The sequence below is a fragment of the Mirounga leonina genome, unplaced genomic scaffold (assembly GCF_011800145.1).
Source record: "Mirounga leonina isolate KUSES-001 unplaced genomic scaffold, KU_Mleo_1.0 Mir_170, whole genome shotgun sequence".
In the NCBI taxonomy this organism is placed as follows: domain Eukaryota; kingdom Metazoa; phylum Chordata; class Mammalia; order Carnivora; family Phocidae; genus Mirounga; species Mirounga leonina.
Window position 1 is genome coordinate 33,282,543 of NW_023270433.1, and position 12,836 is coordinate 33,295,378.

Here is a 12,836-nt window from a genome sequence, read left to right on the forward strand (position 1 = left end):
TGGCGCCGAGGTGGCCGCGGGTGGTGGCGCGTGCTGAGGTGGCGAGTTGCGCCAGCTGAAGACCCAGGCACGAGGAGGGCGGGGCTTAGGCCGCGGTCTGGCGGCCGGGCTCGTGGGGGGCGGGGCGGGGCCTGCGGGGGCGGGCTGGGGGCGGGGCGCGCGCGCGAGCCCAGGGAGGGCGGGGCCGCGGCGCGGGGCGGGCTCTGGCGGCCCGGGTGTCACACACGCGGCGGTTCGGGAGGCGGCGGCAGCGGCAGCGGCAGCTGCAGGCGCCGCCGGGACGGGCACGGGCGCGCGGCTCGGGCGGGCGCCGGCTGCCTCCCTCCGTCGCTCGCTCGCTCTCCCTCCTGCTTGCTCGCCGGCTGCGGGGCCGGGCTCTCCCAGCGCTCTCAGGAAGGAAGAAGGGGGGCCAAAGACGCCGACAAGTTCCCGCAGCAGCCGCAGATCCCGGCCCAGGCGGAGGCTGCGGCTCAGACGGGGCAGGAGAGCGCTCCACGGCGGAGCGCACGGCCAGAGCGTCCCAGGCGCGGGGCGCCCGGGCCTTTCGCTCTCCGCGGGGCCGCGGTCCGGGATCCCATGAGACGCGCCCGTGAGGGGCGAGAGATCCGAAGCCCGGGCGGCGAGAGGCAGAGGCGGAGGGCGGTGCTGCAGCTGCTGGAAGCCGGGATCGGCCGGCAGGAGGCGGCGGAGAGAACTTGAACTTGGCGTCGAGAGCGGGCGCCCCGGACGCCCCCCGCCGGGGCCGGGGCGCCGAGAGACCTGGGCCGCAGCGCTGCTCCCCGAATGGCCGCGGCGGCGGACCGGGCTTCCGCGCCGCGGCCCTAGGCGGCCTCTCGCCATGGCCAAGTGGCTGAACAAGTACTTCAGCTTGGGCAACAGCAAGACCAAGAGCCCCCCGCAGCCGCCGCGGCCGGACTACCGCGAGCAGCGGCGCCGGGGCGAGCGGCCCTCGCAGCCCCCCCAGGCTGTGCCGCAGGCCCCGGCGGGCGCCTCGGCGTCCTGCGGTCCGGCTACCGCCTCCTGCTTCTCAACCTCGTCGGGATCGCTGCCCGACGACAGCGGCAGCACCAGCGACCTCATCCGCGCCTACCGCGCACAGAAGGAGCGCGACTTTGAGGACCCCTACAACGGGCCCGGTTCGTCGTTGCGCAAACTGCGCGCCATGTGCCGCCTGGACTACTGCGGCGGCGGCGGGGAGCCGGGCGGGGGCCAGCGAGCCTTCTCAGCCTCGTCCGCGTCGGGCGCCGCCGGCTGCTGCTGTGCCTCCTCCGGTGCAGGCGCCGCCGCGTCCTCGTCGTCGTCCTCCGGCTCCCCGCACCTCTACCGCAGCAGCAGCGAGCGGCGGCCAGCCACCCCGGCCGAGGTGCGCTACATCTCCCCGAAGCACCGCCTCATCAAGGTGGAGAGCGCCGCGGGCGGTGCGGGAGACCTCCCGGGGGGTGCCTGCTCGGGCGGCCGCACCTGGAGCCCGACGGCCTGCGGTGGCAAGAAACTGCTCAACAAGTGTGCCGCCTCGGCCGCGGAGGAGAGCGGGGCCGGCAAAAAGGACAAGGTAAGGCACCCCTTGTTCTCACCCCAGGTTCCTGAGCCACTGCGCGCACGGGGAGACTGAGGCAACGCTCTGGTTTCTTCATTAGCTTCGGGCTAGGACCCTGGGGTAAGGGCTCCCACGCTGCTTCCCAGTTCTTCCCTCTCGCACGCTCTTTCCTCTGGATCCTCGGCCTCTGACACAGACTCTTTTACCTGCTGCTCCTAAAACGTCCTTTCTCTGAGCCCACAGCCAGGTGCCTCCTTCGGAAGTAACCTGACGAGAGCGTCCTACCAACCTTGTCCAAGAAAGACCCAGCCAGCCCGTCCGTCCCCCAAGACCTAAAGTCTGAAAGTCAGAGCTGGCAGGGATTTAGAGGAGCGTGTTTTGTTTTTTGTTTTCTCCCTCCCACCATGCTATAGATGGGAAACTGAGGTCCAGAGCTGGGAAGGGACTCGCCCGATATTACACAGCATTCTCAGCGGCAGATCCGGACCGGCTGTCTTTAAACGTATATATGTAAATCCCTCTAAAAGCCCTGCCCTGCCCCACCCCTCGCGCCAGGTTTCCAAATCCGAGCGGCCTTTTGTACTGGAGCTGCCCTGGGAACCCCCACGCATGCTTTTCCGGTTGAAATACGCTGCCTCCAGGAGCTTTACACTTGGACAAGTCAGTTCCCACCGCCGCGCGCACAAGGGGGTCCGCCAGTCCATCAGCTGGAAGGAGACTCACCCTTCCAATCCTCACCTCTTCCTGATCGCACCCCCCACCCCATACAGTCCCAGGAATGAGGGGGACCACTTTGTGACAACCCCCCTAACGTATTAGGCCATTTTGATCCCCCTCTTTGAAGCACGCCAATTACAGCTAGACTGGACCCCTCTCTTCCCCCTTCACACTCCTGTTGCACCCTCCCTTCCCCCATAAAATAATACTTGTTCTGTCTACTTATGGTGGAAGGCAGTGTTTTGATTACATCTGAGGCCCAGCGCCCTGTCAGGCTCATGTCCCTCTTGTTCTCCCCATCACCCCCACCTTTTCCCAAAGGTAAACTTTTGCCCAGGCGTGGGCTGGGGAAGACTGAGAGCCTGAGCTCCCTTTAGGACTGGATGTCCAGACAGGAGACAGGCAGGCTCCTACCTGCCAGCTGGTGCTTGGAAAGGGATGTTTTATTTTCTAGGCAGGAGAAGTAAGGGGATGCCCTTCTTTTTATTTTTCTGCCTGGATTTTTCTCTGAGGTCCCACCCAAGAGTATCCCCTCCTCTCTGGATCTGCTAAAGGCAAGGTGGGTGGTCCCTGGAGCCAGTTTGGGGGCACACCTTGGAAGCATGGACTCAGGGTTTCCTACAAGAACCTGGGAGCCAGGTGGCCTCCCAGGTGCTTGCTGCCTTGGAGGAGGGGGATATCTCTCTGGGAGCCCCCAGGATCAAGGGCTTGTGGTTGATCTGTGAGGGAAACACAAAGAGGCTCCCTGCTGCCTTATATGTGGCTCAGGTTTGGCTAGGGGCTGGCTTGGGAGAATCTGAAGTTCCTGCGTATGGTTGGTTTGAGCAAGGCCCTGCCTCTGAAGATGGAGAGATTCCCAGCAAATGGTGCTAGACTCCTGGGCCCCCCTTGTTACTCCACAGCTACCTTCCTGGTGGGCAAATCTTTCCCTCCCACTGCTTTGTAAAGTTTTCTTTTCTGGCTTTCAAAACTTTAGTAGACTTTTTTTTTTTTCCAATTACAATTAAGAGTATTTCAAATACTGAGGAATAAAATGTCTTATAGCTAGAATGTCAAGTGTATTTGAGAGTTGGCTTTGTTCACCATCAAGTTTGTTTTTTTAAGATTTTATTTTTAAATAATCTCTACACCCAGTGTGGGGCTCAAACCTACAACCCCAAGATCAAGAGTTGCATGCTCCACTGACTTAGCCAGCCAGGCGCCTCTCACCATCAAGTATTTTTTATGGGTCTTTCCTGTGCCCTCCCCTGCTGGGTGCTGGAGCAGTCCCTCATGAATTTTGTGGCCCAGTCTGCAGTGTGGATGATGAGTGTTGTGATGGGGGTGCTGTTACAGGAGGGCTGAGGTGGGGGTGGTCAGGGAGGGCTCTTATTGTGGGGGAGGGGCAGTGACTGTGGTTGGCTCCCGAAAGAAAGCCTGGCACTTGAGGAGATGCAGATAAAGTGCCTGTGGCTGGCATTGAGAGGTTAGAGTTGTGCAGGACCCCAGGGGAACAGCAGGGCCCAGGTTAGGGAGGACCTTATAAGCTAAGCACAGTGAGGGCAAATGAAGGGATTTATGGGGTTTTTTTTTTGTTTTTTTGTTTTTTATCTCTCTTGGCTGCATTTCACTTACTGGGTTGTGACTTTGAGCCCTTTGATCTTTTGAGAAATTGTTCTGATCCAGAGACAGGAGTTTCAGCTACCAGATGTTCTTTCTAAAGAGGAAGAGGGGAGGCAGCCACAGAGGGTCACACTGTGCAGTGGTTCTCAAACCAGAACTTGGAGGGCTCTTTAAAACCGATTCATCAAGCCTGCTGTGGGTCCTGAAAATGTGCATTTCTAACAAGTTCCTAGGTGATCTTTTGCTGCTGATTCTGCTATCACACTTTTGAGGGCCGTTATGTAAGTGACTTCTCCTTAACCCTTCCCCTGGGTCTTCTGGTTGGAACTGCTTTGGGATGCAGAGACTCTAGGTCCTCTCCTCTCTGCCCTGTGTGGGGCTGTCTCCTCATCTGGGGCCAACACCCACCCCCCATTCCTGGTCAGGCAGTCTGAATGCAGCCTGGTTTTCACATTATTTTCGGCCAGACAGCTTTTGGAAGGCCAGGCATACTGTATAGATCCAGGCCTGAACACCTCGGAGCCTTCCTTCTACCACTCACCCATGGATCCAGGAAAACCCACTTCTAGTACCCCGCTTAATCTCAGACCCAGCTTCCTTTTGTCAATTGTCAGAGATAAGACAAGAACCCATAAGGCTGGGCGCCTGGGTGGCTCAGTTGGTTGGGCGACTGCCTTCGGCTCAGGTCTTGATCCTGGAGTCCCGGGATCGAGTCCCGCATCGGGCTCCCTGCTCGGCAGGGAGTCTGCTTCTCCCTCTGACCCTCCCCCCTCTCATGTGCTCTCTCTCATTCTCTCTCTCTCAAATAAATAAATAAAATCTTTAAAAAAAAAAAAAAGAACCCATAAGGCTGATGAATGCCTCGGCCACACTCCCACTCTATGTGCCAGGCCCTGTATTTGTTTTTAACATCAGGCCTGAGTTGGGAGTTACTGTGGTGTGGGGTAGAAGCTGTTGGTCCACAGATCGTCTTTTCACTGCCTCCAGTGCCACCTCCCACTGTGGTTTATCTTTGGGGGCCCTGCCTCGTGCCTCCCTATGTCACACTGAGGCATCATTTTATTCTCCCAGTGAGTACACCCCCTCCTCCCGAGCATCCAGTCTTGGGCATTATCCCTTTCAGAATCATGTGAAAGAGGGGGAAGGAATGAAGGCTGCAGAAGACTAGTCAGTAATCTCTGGCCTAAGTCTCTGGACGAGATTGTCACACACTATCTTCATCATTTGTTTCCCCAGGGTTTTGTCTTGGGGAATTTTGTGAGGTCTTTACCTAGGAGGCAGCTTTGAGCTGGATCTAGAGATGGAAATGGAATTTCAGTGCCGGGGAAGGGGCCGCTACAGCCTGCAGCAGCACTTCTGTGTCAGGGCTCTGTGTACATGTGCGGATGTAAGTTTGCGTGCATGTACATGTGTGGGTATGTATGTGTGTACATGTACATACAGAACTTCAGTATGGAGTGTGTTCTTGGAAACCAGAGCTTTCTTGCAGTGGGCCTCCATTGGGGAATGAGAGATGACATCAAATAGGTGGGGGGCTGAGTTTGGACCCCACAGGGAGTCCTTGGAACTGGTGAGCCGAGAAAGGGACAGACTCAGCCATGATTGAGCTGCCACAGTGGGGGATGGGGTCAGTGTTAGGGGACAATTAGAGTCCAGGTGAGAGACTGTGAGGACCTGAGCTCCCAGGAAGAGAGAACAAAACTAGTCAGTAGAAATATCATTCCTTCGGGTTGTCTTTATAAAAAGTAACCATGACAGAAGAAGCCAGTAACTTACTTGGTTGGTCTCCCTTTGTGCAGCCGAACAGGTCTCATCCCGTTACGTTTTCTGCTGAAGTCTTGTTTCTTTTATCATAATTAAGTAAATGTTTCCACCACAACTGAGAAAGTCAAGATGCATGATGACATCAGTTTCCCGAGTTTTAAATACATGCTAATGTGTACCAACACTTTATATTTTGTCAGCATCCACAGGGTTGAGTTAAATAACATGTTTCCTAAAGAATAATATCATGTCTAACCTTTTTTTTTTTTTTTAAACATTCAGCAAACAGTTTCTGAGCAGCCTGCTAGACAGGGGATATTCAGAGAATAAATGGTGGCCAGCTTCAGCTTTCCAAGAAGGAAGATTCTCTTTTGCAGTTGAACACTAGCTTCTCAAGGTCTAGTCTGGGAGACAGATAACCGCCAAGGAGACCTAAGGAATGCCAAAACAGAAGTGTGTGCAAGGGGCTGGTAAGGCCTCGACTCTGGGAAGTCCAAGAGAGCTTTCAGGAGGAGGCGACATTTGAGCTGACTCTGGAAGGATGAGTGGGAATTTCCTAGGCAGGGATGAGGGGGGAGGGCTGTCCATGCAGAAGGGATAGAACAGCTTGTGCCAGGGCCTGGAGGCTTGGGAGGGAATGGCTGGAGGCTCAGCAGAGTAGGTGTGGTGGGGGCATTACAGAGGGAGGTTGGAGTCAGAAAGGGAAAAGAGTGTCTTATGTGCCTTGCTGGGGAGTTGTAACTGGTCTTTTGGGCCTTTTCACATGCAATCATTGATGTATGGCTTGATTGAAGCCCGAGTCAAACATGAGTTGTCAATTTCCATTTGGTTAATGGGCATATTCTCAAGTTCTTAGAAAGTAATTGATGGAAAAGGTAAGAGCCAAAGTTGGTATCTGTGGTTTGGCTTGGGATACTTTCTCCTTTGAAGTCCTGTCCCTTGAAAGTTGTGCGAGAGAAATGCCTATCAAACTCGGTTTTTTCCATTGATTCCCCAGTAGAGAAATATTCTCTAGGCTTCATGCTAACCACTTAATTGGTCATTTAATCCTCACGGTCACTCTAGAAGAGGTTTAGATACTGTATCCGTTAGCTATTGCTGCATAACAAATCACCTCAAACTCAGTGATTTTAAACTAGGGGTTGGCAAACTTTTCTTAAAGGGCCAGATAATGAATAATTTTAGGCTTGAAAGCCAGACAGTCTTCATCACAACTGTTCAACTTTGTCCTTGCAGCTGGAAAGCAGCCATAGACAATATATTAAATAAAGGGCATAGCTGTGTCTGAATAAAACTTTATTTACAAAAACAGGCAGCCAACCTATGGTCTGTAGTTTCCAACCCCTGCTTAAAATGATAAGCCTTTATTATTGTCCACAAGCCCACGCATCTCAGTTTTCTGGTTTTTCTAGTCTCAGCTGGGCTCACACATGCATCTGTGGTCCATTCAGGGTGGATGTGCAGCCCTGCTGATCCTTGCTGGGCTCTCTTACCTGTTTGCAGGTAGCTGGGTTAGGATGGTCTTGACTGAGACAATTGGATTCTGTTCCATATGGTCTCTCAGTCTCCAGCAGGCTAGCCTTGTTCATATGATCATGGCAGTGTTTTAAAAGAACAGAAGCCCATAAGGTTTCTTGAGGCTGGAAACTGGCACACTGTCCCTTCTGCTCCCTTTGTGTTGACCAAAGCAAGTCACAAGGCCAACCAGGATTCAAGGAGAGAGGAAGAGTTGCAGAGTCGCATGGCAAAGGGCAGGGATACAGGCAGGCCATTAATCAAGGCCTTCAGTTTAATCCCATCTACCACAGGTAGTATTGCCCTTACTTTATAGATAAAGAAACTGAGGTTTCAAGGTTAATGATTTGCTTGATGTCCCACAGCTACCAAGTGACAGAACCAGGATCATATCTGTGCGATCTGAATTCCAAGTTTATAGGCTTTTTTTTAATCAATTTTTCTATTTTCCATGATTTAAATGGAGATAGTAAGGCTCTGATATTTACTGGAATGTGCGTTATGTGTCTCCTCCCTTCACTTAATGTTCCTCTTCTTGCACCCCTCTGCCTGAATTCCCACCCCTTTCAGTCTGGGCTTTGGTGGTCCCCAGAAGAAGCACCAGAGCTGGCTTTTCTCTCTCCCTCCCCCATCTGCCTCTGAGTTCCATAAATGAGATGTTAATGCAGCCCTTGAATTATTTTATAGAGAAATTCTGCATGCAGAGTTGGCACTTCCCAAGGGACAGCTGCACAAAACGTGTGTCTTGTAACTGTCACGTCTTCTCATTGTAACACCAAGCATTCCCTCCCTCCAAGGATTGGTGAGGCTGTGCATGCTGTTTTAAGAAAAAACGAAAAAACTAATGGCACCTTGGACTTATCAACAAGGAACCTAAGTTTCCTTAAAGGAGATCAGGTGACCGTCTTCTAATCTGACAATCTCGGAACAGGACTGATTTCCCCCAACTTAACCCCCAAGACTTGACCTCGTCCTCTCCCCACCCCCAAAGCATTTCTGACCCATAAAATAGGTGTTAAAGGGCAAATCTGAAACAGGTGTGGCTTCCTCTGGTCATTTAGCAAAGCTCAACTTAGCCTGTGTGAAACACTCCCCTGGGCAGTTTATCTTGGAGCTGACTTTTACATCTTGTGCTGGGAGAGCCAAGAGGTAGTGGCCTGTGGGAGAAGGGGGAGGTCAGGCTTGGCCCTAGAAAATAAATTGGGATTTATAGCTTTGAAGCGGAGAGCTGGGATGCTGGCTGGCTTGATGGTAGCACCTGTCGGCATTCTGAATGGTGGCCATGGGTTTCCTGTAGGATGGAGACAGAGGGTGCTGCGGTCTCTGCCGCCCTGACTTTATAACTTCTGTTTGGCCTGTGTTGACTGAGGAATTGCCATATACAGGCCACTCTCAGGAGCTGTATGGGTACAGGGATGAGCCAGGGGGTCTGTAGTGCCTGCCCATAAGGAGCTTATTGGTGAGGATACAGGAAGCAGGTGAGAACAGAGATCTGTATGGCAGAATTTATCAATAAACAAAGTGGTGTAGGTGGGCTGAGAGCCATCCTGGCACAGAGGCTGTTCTGGGCAGAACCTTGGTTCCATGGATCCAAAGGAGAAGCAGGGTAAGGAGGAGGAGGGTGGAGGTTTGTTGTTTTGTTTTGTTTTTAACAGAGAAGCAGAGAAGTCTTCTTGGAGGAGGAGGCATTTGAGTAAAGAAAACATCGTTATTTCAATTGAGGGAGCTTTCCACATAGTAATATTAGCCAGTGCTTCCATTACACATACTCAGCCAGGCACTATTCATTGTGCTTTATATATGCATTAACTCTTACTCCACACCAAATCGTTGGAGGTAAGTGCTGCTGTCATTCCCATTTTACATACGAGAAAACTGAGGCACAGTGCTGTTAAGTAACTTGTCTAAGGTCATACCACCATACCACCTGGCAGAGGTGAGATTCAAAACTGGATCCAGAGCTTTGTTTTTGGCCACTGTACCATCCCCCCGTCAGGCTGCACAGTCTTCAGGCTCATGCCTGAATTTCCTCTGCCTTACTTGTGGCAAGACTTACTCTTTATATAGCCTTGTAGGAGCAACTGATTCCTACATTTATGTAAGTATTTTGTAACTTAAGGGCATTTTTATACCCCTAGTTAATTTGCTTCTTAGAGTCAGTCTGTAAGGAAGGTGCTATAACCCCCATTTTGCAGATGGAGAAACTGAGGCTCTGGGGAGGAATGGAGCCTGCCCTGCTTCACAGCAGGTACTGGCTGATCCACTGGCCAGACTGTGGACCTTCTGTTCTGAGCCCGGTGCCCTTTGTGCTGCGGCTGTGGAGGTCGCTTGGCCAAAGCTCCAGTCCACAGGAAGGGTGACAGCCTGATTGATTTCCGGTTCTTTCCATGTTTTGATTCTGAAATACTTTACTGAGACCATTAAGGAGCATCGACAGAGGACCTTGCTTCCACAATGGAATTTTCCTTCTCTTCCTGTTTGGTATTTTCCAGTAATATTTCTATTAATGTTTCACTTTCAGAGGCACTAGCTTCCTGAGAGTTTTTCGCTTTCTCAACTGCTGAGCCAGGAAGAATTGAATTTTCCTCTAAATCATTCAGTTCCTTTCCATTTTCTCCAAGGGGAGCCCTCTCTGGATTTCCCATTATGCTGTAGAGGAAGGATCCTGGAGGTGGATCCAAGGGATGGAGAGAGAATTAGTCAGGGCCCTGGGGAATGACTCACGCCCTGTGTTTTCCAAGCAGGACTTAAGAGTAATGGTCAGAAAGGGGCTTCCCAAGGTCCATGAGGGGAGAAGTGACTTGACAGGTGGGTGGAGTGGGGAGAAGTGGATATTGCTGGCCCACTGCTGGGCCTTCACTTGCAGTCTGGACCCTGAGTCTTCAGCTGGACCATAAGAGCTTATACCAAGACCTCTTCCCCATTCATTCATTCAACAGACATTACTGAGCACTGCTATGGTGCCTGGGGATACAGCAGTGAACAAAACCAATAAAAATTTGTGCTCCCTAGGGGCACCTGGCTGGCTCATTCAGTAGAGCATGTAACTCTTGAGCTTGGGGTCATAAGTTTGTGCTCTCCTGAGTTTGCCCCCTCATGAGAGGAGTCAAGCAAATGTAGTGTGTTGGATAGAGAGTATGAAGAAAGGTAAAGCAGGATAAAGAGGCTAGGGTGGGCGTGAGTTTGGAGTGGTGCTGTTTTCGATGGGTTCTCAGAGGGCTTTGCTGAGGATGTGACAGCAGGATTCCCATGGCTCCAATGGAAGGGCATTCCATACAGGAGGAGCAGTGAGGGCAAAAGCCTGAGGCAGGAGCAGGCCCAGGTGCTTCAGGGAAATGAGCATGACTGGGCGGAGCAGGTGGGAAGTGGGCCAGGGAGGCTGAGTGTAGTGGGCCTTGGGGGCACTGGAAGGGTCTCTCACTTGAAGTCTGGGTGAGACAGTGAGATGAGAAGTCAGTGGAGGGTTCTGAGCAGAGGAATGACCGGCTCTGACTTCGGTTTTGAGAGGATGACTCTGGCTGCCTAGTGGAGAACAGCCTGAAGGGGGTGAGCGGGGAGGCCAGCTGGGGCACGTGTGGCTGCTGGAACAGGGGCACTAGTGGGGGGTGAAGAGAAGACACCGAGCTCAGGATGTGTTCTGGGTAGAGCTGCAGGCTTTCCTGACAGATGGATGCAATGTGAGGTGTTGAGGGGGTGGTCAAGGGTGACCCCAAAGTCTTGGCCTGAGCAATAGGGAGGATAACTCGTCATGAGCCAAGATGGGAGGACAACAGAGGAGCAGTCGTATAGTTCAGCCGGTGGGGTTGACCCAGCAGCTCCGTAGTCCTGGGGCGAAGAGCAGAACACACTCTGCCCTCCAGGGCCATGAGGTTCCTGAGAACCTGAAGGAGGCATGGGGGACCTCTGTCCCAGCTGGGGAAAACCACCCTACGGGAGGTGGGTTCAGAGGAAGGTGCAGATGGGGCATCCTGTCCACAGTGGTTGAGATCAGAAGGGGAGCACTGCTGCGGGTGCACGCAGGTGTGGCCAGAGCCTGGGGCTCGCCTTGGTGTGACTGCTGGTGATGGAAGACGGTGGCAGGGGTTGTGTGTGAAGGGCCTTGGCTGCCACGGGTCTGAAATTGCCCCAGTTCTCCAAATTTAAAAGAGGCCACCTGCTATGTTGCATGCCTGAGCTGGGCACGACAGGAGGGTAAAGATGAGTGCCAAGGTTAAGTTTCCAGGGACAGGGCTGGAGCCTGCCTGCTTTGCTAAGCAGAGCGTTTCATTGCTGAGCACTTGTGATTGTTAGGAAAGTTCTCCCTTACATGGGGCCCAGCAGTATGTGGGCTACAGGGAGGAGACAGACAGAAGTAGGAGGAATGGGACTTTCCTGGTTTCTCAAAGCCATGACTAAATTCTGAAAATGAAAATGTCCAGAAAGTTCTTTACAGTGAAGCTTCACTGTTTTTTGGATGTGCACTCCCAGAAAGCCAGACAGCCCCATAATCCCTCTGGTGCATTCCAAAGCCATGCATGTGATTTGGAGCCTGGGTGGCATTTGGGGAACGGTGCAGCCTCTACCTGCCCTTCTGTGGGGGGCACTTGTGAGTTGGCTGTGTTCTCAGGTAGTTCCTCAGAACCGCAAGCTTGGATTTTTTGATATGTTTCAATGTTTATATCTGTGAACTACCCCCCCCCCCTTTAACAAAACTAAGACAAGTTTGGTATAGAAAATGCAGATAAGCAAAACTAAAATAGAAACCAACTTTAATTCTATAATTCAAAGAAACCATCGTTAACATTTCACTGTTTTTCCCTTAGCCTTTTTTCAATGCATATATATACATTTTCCCCACAAAAATTAATAATATTGCATGTATTTATTCTTTTTGTTTAAAGACGTGGAAAAATGTCTCCATTATCTTAAACATTCAACAACAGTAATTTCATGTCTGTGTAGTGCTCTGTTCATACATTTAAGCTTTCCGTAGTTGTCCCTAATTTAACATTGCTCTAATGAACATCTTTGTTAACTGAATTCTTAGCCGAAGTCTGTGATGGTTTCCCTGGGACTGAGTCCCAGAAGGAGGATTGTCGGGTAAGAAGGGAAAAATTTTGGTACGTGCTTTCAAATTGTATCCTAGAAAGACTTCACACATTGGCGCCTGTTTTACTCTAAGCCAATTTAGTTTCATTTGCAATTTCTTGGGTTGCTGGTGCCTATGTGCTTTGACCATTTCTGTTTCTTTTCTAAAATTGTATACTTAAATCTTCTATCCAACTGCAGGATTTATCTTTTTATTGAATTGTAAGGGCTTTTTGTAGATTAAGGATGGCAGCCCCTTTACCTGCCATTGTGGGATACAGAATATTTCTTAGAGATGTATAATTTGCATTTCGGTTTTGTGTTTGGTGATTGTTGTTGCTTACAATGAATTGTTTTCTGTTGTTAAACAACTCTCAATGTTCTTCATGATTTCTTGAGTATGCTGCTTAGAAAAGTCTTCCTTACTCCAATGTTTACCTGTATTTTCTTCTTCTTCTTTTTTTTAAAGATTTCATTTATTTGTTTGACAGAGAGAGAGACAGCAAGAGAGGGAACACAAGCAGGGGGAGTGGGAGAGGGAGAAGCAGGCTCCCTGCCGAGCAGGGAGCCCAATGCGGGGCTCGATCCCAGGACCCTGGGATCATGACCTGAGCCGAAGGCAGATGCTTAACGA

The 12,836-nt window shown here is 51.6% G+C and overlaps 1 protein-coding gene across 1 annotated transcript in view; it reads left to right on the forward strand.

The window, feature by feature from the left end:
• Positions 1 to 255: 255 nt before the first annotated feature.
• SHB (SH2 domain containing adaptor protein B) overlaps positions 256 to 12,836 on the forward strand; it is a 134,242-nt gene continuing 121,661 nt past the window's right edge. The window contains exon 1 of the mRNA XM_035016266.1: positions 256 to 1,552. Within this exon, the coding sequence (XP_034872157.1) occupies positions 839 to 1,552 (714 nt within the window). The 5' untranslated portion in view covers positions 256 to 838. The remainder of the gene's footprint in view (positions 1,553 to 12,836) is intronic.